The 8,439-nt window shown below is 35.2% G+C and overlaps 1 protein-coding gene across 1 annotated transcript in view; it reads right to left on the reverse strand.

Moving 5' to 3' along the window:
* Positions 1 to 7,949, reverse strand: part of si:dkey-121b10.7 (heparan sulfate glucosamine 3-O-sulfotransferase 6) — a 26,543-nt gene extending 18,594 nt beyond the window's left edge. Inside the window, exon 1 of the mRNA XM_024284304.2 lies at positions 7,088 to 7,949. Coding sequence (XP_024140072.1) covers positions 7,088 to 7,521 — 434 coding nt within the window. The 5' untranslated portion in view covers positions 7,522 to 7,949. The remainder of the gene's footprint in view (positions 1 to 7,087) is intronic.
* Between the last annotated feature and the right edge of the window lie 490 nt (positions 7,950 to 8,439).

An 8,439-nucleotide genomic window follows, 5' to 3' on the forward strand; every position in this document is an offset into this window, starting at 1 on the left:
AAACTAGAAGAAAAAAGGGTTTCAAATAGAAATTTTGGATTTTGAAATTTTAAAAAATTTGAAGCTGAAAATAATTACTTTTTTTTTAATCAAGTCCTTAAAATGTCACGTTAGTCCCGCCCTAATACGCCACAAGGATGCCAAAAGTTTGGAAACTGAAATTTTTAGAAATTAAAAAAAAAAGTTTCTAAATTGAAATTTTGGTTTTGAAACCTAAAAAATGCAAGATTTGAAGCTGAAAATAATTCAGTTTATTTTAGAACAGCAAAAAGTTTCAGACATTTTACCCTTTATTTTTCCAAACCCCCAATTTTTTTTTTCATTTGAATAATTTCTGTTTCAAATATTGGCCCCACTCGAGCTCCGTACATTTCTGCATCGGGAGGATTGTGAATGGAAGCGAGCTGCTGCACGCACAGCAGTGCTGTCTGAACCCTCGTTCTCCACCACAAAACCGCTGAATCCTTTCCAGTAGATGGCAGAGCCAAGGCTTTTCCACATTCAAGCTCCTTCTCTTTTTTCTAAAGCAATTTGCCAAATGCTTCCTCTAAGGATGTCCATGTGTTTTACTTGGTGCTCAGCGAAGGACAGGAGGCCAAAGCCCGTTCTGATACTTTCCAGCACCACTTCACTGGAGTTAATCGACTTTAGACGCTACAGTCTGGATTTTTACCATTAATAAATGTTAATGAATTGGTTTTAATTGTATTGTAATGACTTCAAGTTATGCTTTAAGAAGTTGTCATTATTTAAGAGGTTGTTGATGGAAAAATACAACTCAAACTACAGCGTTCCACCCATTAACAATTACTTTCTTTGTTCCTCGTTAAATATTTAATTTAAAAGTAAATTCTGTCGTAATATGATTTAAATATTTTGCTTTTTGTTAAGTTTTAAGGGTTTCCAGGTGATCCAAATCATCAAAGCGAAGTGGGCGGAGCTCTGGTTGTTTGATTTTTACATGATTTATAGATCTGCGCTGATTTTTTTTCTGATGACGGAGGACATAAATCAATAAAATGAAACATATTATTGCATTTCTTCATTCAAATTGTTGTAAATCAGGAGCAGACGAAAGAGATGCTGTTTGAAAAAGAGCGTATTTGTGATGAAGAAAATAAAATATCACATGAAAAAGAACAAATTTAGAGTTTATATGATGTGGAAAATAAGGTATTGTCTGAAAATGATGGTTTTTGTGATGTAGAAAATTAAACATTGTTGGGAAATGATGATATTTGTGACGTAGAAAATAAAAGTTCTCTGCGAATGGTGAGAGGAAGAGGGGGCGGGGTTGCTTTGCCAATAGTTTCGCCCACAATTCAGATTTCTAATGAACTCCTGCTGCTCAGCAGTAATGAATTAGCTTTATATCAGTTAATTTTCGTCTTTTTTTGTGTTTATCTCTTTCAGTTCACTTTAATAAAGTATTTGAGTCAGATTCTTGGTAATTTGATATTCTATTTTTCAAATTATTTCCACTGTCTTATTCAAGTCTGGACTAAGTTTACATGTTTGTCCTGATATTTGATTGTTTAGACAAAAAAAGAATAATTAATATATATATATATACATATATATATATATTTAAGCCTTGTATGGATTTGAATGTCAAAAAGTCAAAATTAGTTAAGTGGTTCCTGTACAATCTCTCGTGAATTGTATTGAAACCAATACCATAGAATAAGCTAAAATATAATTAAAATATAAGTTTAAAACTTTGATTTGAATGAATTTGAAACAAAACTGAATGATCTAAAGAATTTAGGCAGAAGGATTTTTTTTAATAATTATTATTAAAGATATGCTAGTATGGAGCCTCTAAAGGGACATTAAAGTTGAATAAATAAATACAATTTAAAAAGCTAAAAATCTAAGTATTTTTTTTTGGTTAGTAACTGTTAGTAAAAAAAAAAAAACATTTTTTTCTGTTAAAAAAAATCTCTGGTCACTTTCTGGTGGACACCATTTATTATCTGGTGGCACCAGTTAATAACCAGAATTTTTTTATTTTTTTTATTCAATTTTTTGAAAAAAAATTATTTTTTTTTTTACTTTAATATTTTTACTGTCGGTGGCGCACCAGTTAGTAAACCTTTTTTTTTTTTACTTCAATTTTTAGAAAAAGTTTTTTTTCTTTAATATCCCTTTAGGAGTTCCGTATATTAGTGAAGACGTGTGTCTACATGTGTGTGTGGAGACACAGACACCATGTGAAAACACTGATAATAACATCATAGAGGTTTGTATCCCACAAATCCCACAAATTTGAAGTTTGATTTAAGTTTTAAGGCTCTAAATGCATATAAATGTGTAAAATGAACGTCTTTAATACATTTTATTTTGTTTCCTGCACAAGTATCTCCTCATGACTGCGACTACATCTTTATCTGTTCTACACCTGAGTCGGTCCTCCATCTAAACCCAGGGTGGAGTCTCCTGTTCTGAGATGACCTGCTGACTCGGTGAAGCCTCGCTCAGCTGCAGGCGGGACGTCCTGCGTCTCCGCCCCCGACCTGACCTGTCACTATGACGTCCAGTCAGCAGATTAGGAGAAAGACGGTGTTTTATCGCAGCTCCGACACAGACGGTAGAGAGAAGTTTGAGTAGAAGAACAGCGAGGGGTCAGAGTTTATCGGCCGGAGGTCAGCAGCCGTCCTCCCTCCTTGATGACTCATCTTTAGCTCAGTCAGATGATGAAAACGGGACATTTTTAGCTAAAAAATGAATTGGAAGTGACTTTGAAGCAAAAAAACTTCTATAGTCTCTAATGTTTTAACCTTTTCATGTCTGAATTTGTATCCAATTATATAAAAAATAGTTTTCAGTATTTTTTTTTTTTGCATTCCAGGAAATCATAGTCCTGCATTAAATGATATGATTAGCGACATATACGCCATGAATGGCTTCCTGTGCATTATTTTGTAAATTTATTAACATTTTTTTAAATAACCTTTTTGAAACAAATAAACTAAAAAATGGTTGATTTTTATAGTATAAAATGCTATTTCAGTTATTTAGGTTATTAATAATCCTTTTAATCACCTTATGAGCAAGTTCCGCTATAATCTATAGAGCAAAGTTAAGATTAAAATCTCAAATTAACCATGTTTATAATTAATTCAATATTGTAATTTGATGGTTTTGAGATTTTCTTGAGATATTTTTTGTCTCCATTTTCAGATTTCTTTGACTTCAGCAGAAAATATTTTTATTTTATTGCACGAGAACAACAGGAAGCTCCAAGTCCTGCAGCTCTCTGTGGACCGGAGGTCTGCAACCTTTACTGTGAAACGTTTTAACAGAGAAAAACCCACAAAGTTAACATTTAGAAAAAAAAAAACACTTTATTTATGGTTTTGTGGCCATTTAGTCATTCATTTGTAAAATGTAGCTTTCAAACATTTATGAAAATTGAATTATGTAATTTTTTAAAGTTCCTTTCAAAATAAAGTCAAATAAGATGCTCCTGCTGCAGCAGATTTAGTTAAAAGCTCAAGAAAGTGAAAACATGATGTTTTCTATCATTATGGAGCACCGTCCTCCTTTTTCACCTTTACTATCAAATATAAACATTGGTGTGGAATCCAATTTCTTCAAAAAAATCTATAGGTTTGATGTAAATACAGTCAACTTAGCCTCTGAACATCAGCTAAAGATAAGATGAGCTTTAAGCTCATCGATTAACCTTATTATGTTAGTAGATTCAACTTCTGACCATCAGTTCAATCAGTTATCCAACATGCTAAAAAGACAAAAAACTACAAATCCATTATGTGCTCAAACTGTTGGCTAGTGCTGCCACGATTAGTCGACTGATCGACGACTGATCCACTTTTAAAATAGTCGACAACTAATTTAACAGTCGATTAGTCGTTATTCTATATTATATGGAGTCAGAGTTTAGTAAAGTTGAAAGTTATAACGTCATTCTGTGAGCTTTTTGGACTATTTTGGTATTTATTAAGGTTTTTTAAAGCTATTTTGGTGTTTAGCTAATATTTCAGCAGCTACAAGCTAGCTGTTTTGGCTAATTTAGATTTTTTTTCTGTTTTTTAAGCTTATTTGGAATTTGGCTAATATTCCAACTACCTGCTAGCTATTTTAGCTAATTTGGGATTTTTGTAAACATTTTTTGAGGCTAACTTGGAGTTTAGTTAATATGTCATCTACCTGCAGGCTATTTTGACTCATTTAGGATTTTTTTTTCAAGCTATTTTGAGTTAAGCTAATATTTAAATGTAGGCTCTTATGGCTAATTTATAATTTTTTTCCGTTTTTTTTAAGCTTATTTTGAGTTTGGCTAATATTTCTGCTACATGCAGACTATTTGGGCTAATTTGGGATTTTTTTAGGCTGTTTTGGTGTTTAACTAATATTTCAGCTACATGCTAGCGGTTTTGGTTAATTTAGATTTTCTTTTCAGTTTTTAGGCTAATTTGGAATTCAGCTAATATTTCAGCTACCTGCTAACTATTTTAGCTAATTTGGGATTTTTTTTGATACATTTTTTAAGCTAATTTGGATTTTAGTTAATGTTATCTACCAGCAGGCTATTTCGACTCATTTAGGATTTTTTTTCAAGCTATTTTGAGTTAAGCTAATATTAACATGTAGGCTATTATGGATAATTTATAATTTTTTTCCGTTTTTTTTAAGCTTATTTTGAGTTTGGCTAATATTTCAGCTACATGCAGACTATTTGGGCTAACTTGGGATTTTTTTAGGCTGTTTTGGTGTTTAGCTAATATTTCAGCGACATGCTAGCGGTTTTGGTTAATTTAGATTTTTTTACGTTTTTTAGGCTAATTTGGAATTTGGCTAATATTTCAGCTACCTGCTAACTAATTTAGCTAATTTGGGATTTTTTTTTAACATTTTTTAGGATAATTTGGAGTTTAGTTAATGTCATCTACCTGCAGGCTATTTCGACTCATTTAGGATTTTTTTCAAGCTATTTTGAGTTAAGCTAATATTAACATGTAGGCTATTATGGATAATTTAGAATTTTTTTTCAGTTTTTTAAGCTATTTTGGAGTTTAGTAAAATTTCAGCTACCTATTTTCCCTAATTTGGGATTTTTTTCAGTTTTTTAGGCTATTTCTGGGTTTAGCTAATATTTTAGCTGGCTAATTTACACTAGCATTATCACAGGTAATGCTATACATCTATTTTTTTTAGTTAGTCTAAAGCTATTGACAGTTAAGATGTGTGCTTTACATCCAGTTTGTGCATTACCCGATTAGTCGACGAATCAGAAAAGTAATCCGTGCTAAGTCGACTATTAAAATAATCGTTTATGGCAGCACTACTGTTGGCAGTTTTTTTTCTTAAACCAAAGAGCCACAAGAAAAGGATAAAGGAACCACACGAAACTCCGGAGCTTCAGATTGTAGACCAACATCTACTACACATCAGGGATGTAAAGGATACAAAAAACGGATCGAGTTCTGAGAGTAACAGCAGTTTTGGTTCATAACCACAAATACAAGTCAATATTCATTTGGTTAAAAGGTATAAAAAAGGTAAAAAAAAAAATAAACCAATATTAAATTGTATCGTCAACCACAAGTGATACAATGAATCAAATTGTTAAAATGAATCGTACCTTCTTCCTATGGACGTATAATACCAACATAACGACGTCCAATCAGAAGCTTGCTTCTACCAAGTTGTGTGACTTCCAAATAATTGAGCAGAACTAGAATAAATTAATTTGAAATACACTTTTTTATGACCACAATAAACATTCTAAAAATCCCCAAATCTCCAGTTTTAATACTTGAAGCTGTTGTATCATTTAGAGCAGGGGTCTCAAACTGGCGGCCCGCAGGCCATCTGCGGCCCTCTAAGTTGATATTTTGTGGCCCCGCCTTAATATGAAAGTTCAATGTCTTTTGAGCAATATCTCCTGCATGTCCACGCTTCTTTTTGTTTTGAAGTTTGGCTATTTTTTCAGATACATGCTAGCTGTTTTGGCTAATGTAGTTTTTGTTGTTGTTGCTTTTTGGAGTTAAGCTAATATTTCGGCTACATGCTAGCTGTTAGGGCTAATTTAGTTTTTTTTTTTTTATGTTTTCTTAGACTGTTTTAGAGTTAGGCTAATATTCACACACTAGCTGTTTTGGCTAATTCGTTTTTTTTCCAGTTTTTTTAGGCTACTTCAAAATTTAGCTATTTTTTCAGCTACATGCTAGCTGTTTTGGCTAACCTAAGTTTTTTTTTTTTTTGGCTAATTTAGGATTTTTTTTTGTTTTGTGTTTTCAAGCTATTTAGAGTTAAGCTAATATTTCAGCTACGTGCTAGCTATTTTGGCTAATTTCGGATTTTTTCAGTTTTTTAAGCTTATTTGGAGTTTGGCTGATATTTCAGCTACATGTTAGCTGTTTTGGCTAATGTAGGTTTTTGTATGTTTTCTTAGACTGTTTTGGAGTTAAGCTAATATTCACACATTAGCTGTTTTGGCTAATTTTGTTTTTTCCCCCCAGTTTTTTAGGATACTTCGAAGTTTAGCTATTTTTTTTCAGCTACATGCTAGCTGTTTCGGCTAACCAACATTTTCTTTGTTTTTTTCGGGTTTTTTTGGCTAATTTAGCATTTAGCTAATATTTTAGCTGGCTATCAACTTCAGCATTTTTAGCGGCCGAATTCAGCTTAAAGCATTCACATTAGCATTTTCACAGGTAATGCTGTATATCTAGTTAAAAATTATGTTAAAAGTTATGGTTTTAAAGTTTGAAAAGTGTGGTTTTAGAGTGTTCAATAAATGTTTATTCTGTTCGACCTAAGGTGTGTTTTGGATTTTGGCCCCCTGTGTGATTGAGTTTGACTCCCTGGTCTGGATCAACACGCTCTAGAAAAAATCAGCTCAATAAACCATAAATAAAATAAAAGCTCGAGATCAACTCATGGTGTTAGAACGCAAGAGGCAAAAAATCTTAGACGATTTCAACTTAAATCCTCTCGAATAAGAAACGTTTTTGCACTTTTTGTGTGTTTTCAGATTTAAAAATGAACCAAATATCATTATTTTTCTACATTGTAAAGCTGTGATCCATTAAGTGTCCGTTTTCGCGGCGGTTCGTACCTGTACCACTCCAGCCCCTTGTCGTAGACGCGGTCAAAGAAGTGCGGCTCTGCGCCCACGGCTCTCACGTCCGGATGGATGCGCAGGAACTCCAGCAGAGCGCGCGTCCCGCCCTTCTTCACCCCGATGATGATGGCCTGGGGGAACTTTTTGCTGCCGAAACTGTTGGCTATAGAAATGTTTCCGGACAGTGACGCGCCTTTCTCCAGCTGCTCCCGCAGCGGGGACGCGCTGTGCGCACCGAGCGCACCCTGCGGCGCGACTTCGTTCCGACTCCGGCGGTCGAAGACGGGTCGCGGGAGGGAGTCGCAGTATCCGTTCAGGCTGTAGAAGAGGTAAGTGAAGATGAGGATCATGGTGAGGAAGACGGGCAGCCGGGACTGCGCCTTCAGCAGTCCGAAGTTGAACGCAGCTCTCCATTTGCTACATCCCATGGGTCGCAACCGTGAATACGAGGACACCACACGCGGGAACACTGCCCAGCAGGTGACCTCATCATCCGGTTACCGGCGGCTTCCAGGACAGCAACCCGCTGCGTCGGGTATGCGCCACAAGTGGTGCGTAAATTGGTGCGTAAAACGCCTCCAAATGCGCTTCTTTCGTGTCCGGACCCCCGCAGAGGAGCATCAAAGGCGGAACCTGGCGGTCTCCGGTGTCTCCGGTGTCTCCGGTGTCTCCATCACTCCGCGCCGCGTGTCTCTGCGCTCCGCGCGCGCGCTCCGCTGCTCCCCGGCAGCGCGTCTGTGAGGAGAAATCCTCCACACTCCTTCCAGCCTAACTGGGGGATCCACGCCCTGTTCGTCTCACGCACACGCCCCCAACCTTCGGCTCGTGCCACCATGAACGAAAAGAGTGAAGAATTAATTAAATGTTTTAAACTTTTTAAAAACAACAAGAGGAAGCAAAACAGTTTTAGAGAAAAAATGGTTTTAGTTTAAAATGAATTTCGATAACGATTAAAAAGAAACATTTTTCTCATTTTATTCTGCATTAGAATATGTTAAATCTGAGTTTTTTCATTCACTTTTAAAGATTAAGCTTTAATGTTTTAATGTTTTGACCATAATAATCATCAAGAATAAAGTTTGCTGATTAAAATTTATCACTTTAAAGTTATTTAACTTTTTGAAAAGTTTTTTTTATATATATTATTCCTAATAACTTGTTTTAAGTGGTTTAACTATCATCCATCCAATCATCCATCCGTCCATCGATCCATCCATCCATCTGTTCATCGATCCATCCATCCATCCGTTCATCCATCCTTCCATCCATCTGTTCATCCAATCATCCATCCGTCCATCCGTTCATCCATCCTTCCATCCATCCATCCATCCAACCATCCATCTGTT

Source organism: Oryzias melastigma, linkage group LG19 (assembly GCF_002922805.2).
Source record: "Oryzias melastigma strain HK-1 linkage group LG19, ASM292280v2, whole genome shotgun sequence".
Lineage (NCBI taxonomy): Eukaryota > Metazoa > Chordata > Actinopteri > Beloniformes > Adrianichthyidae > Oryzias > Oryzias melastigma.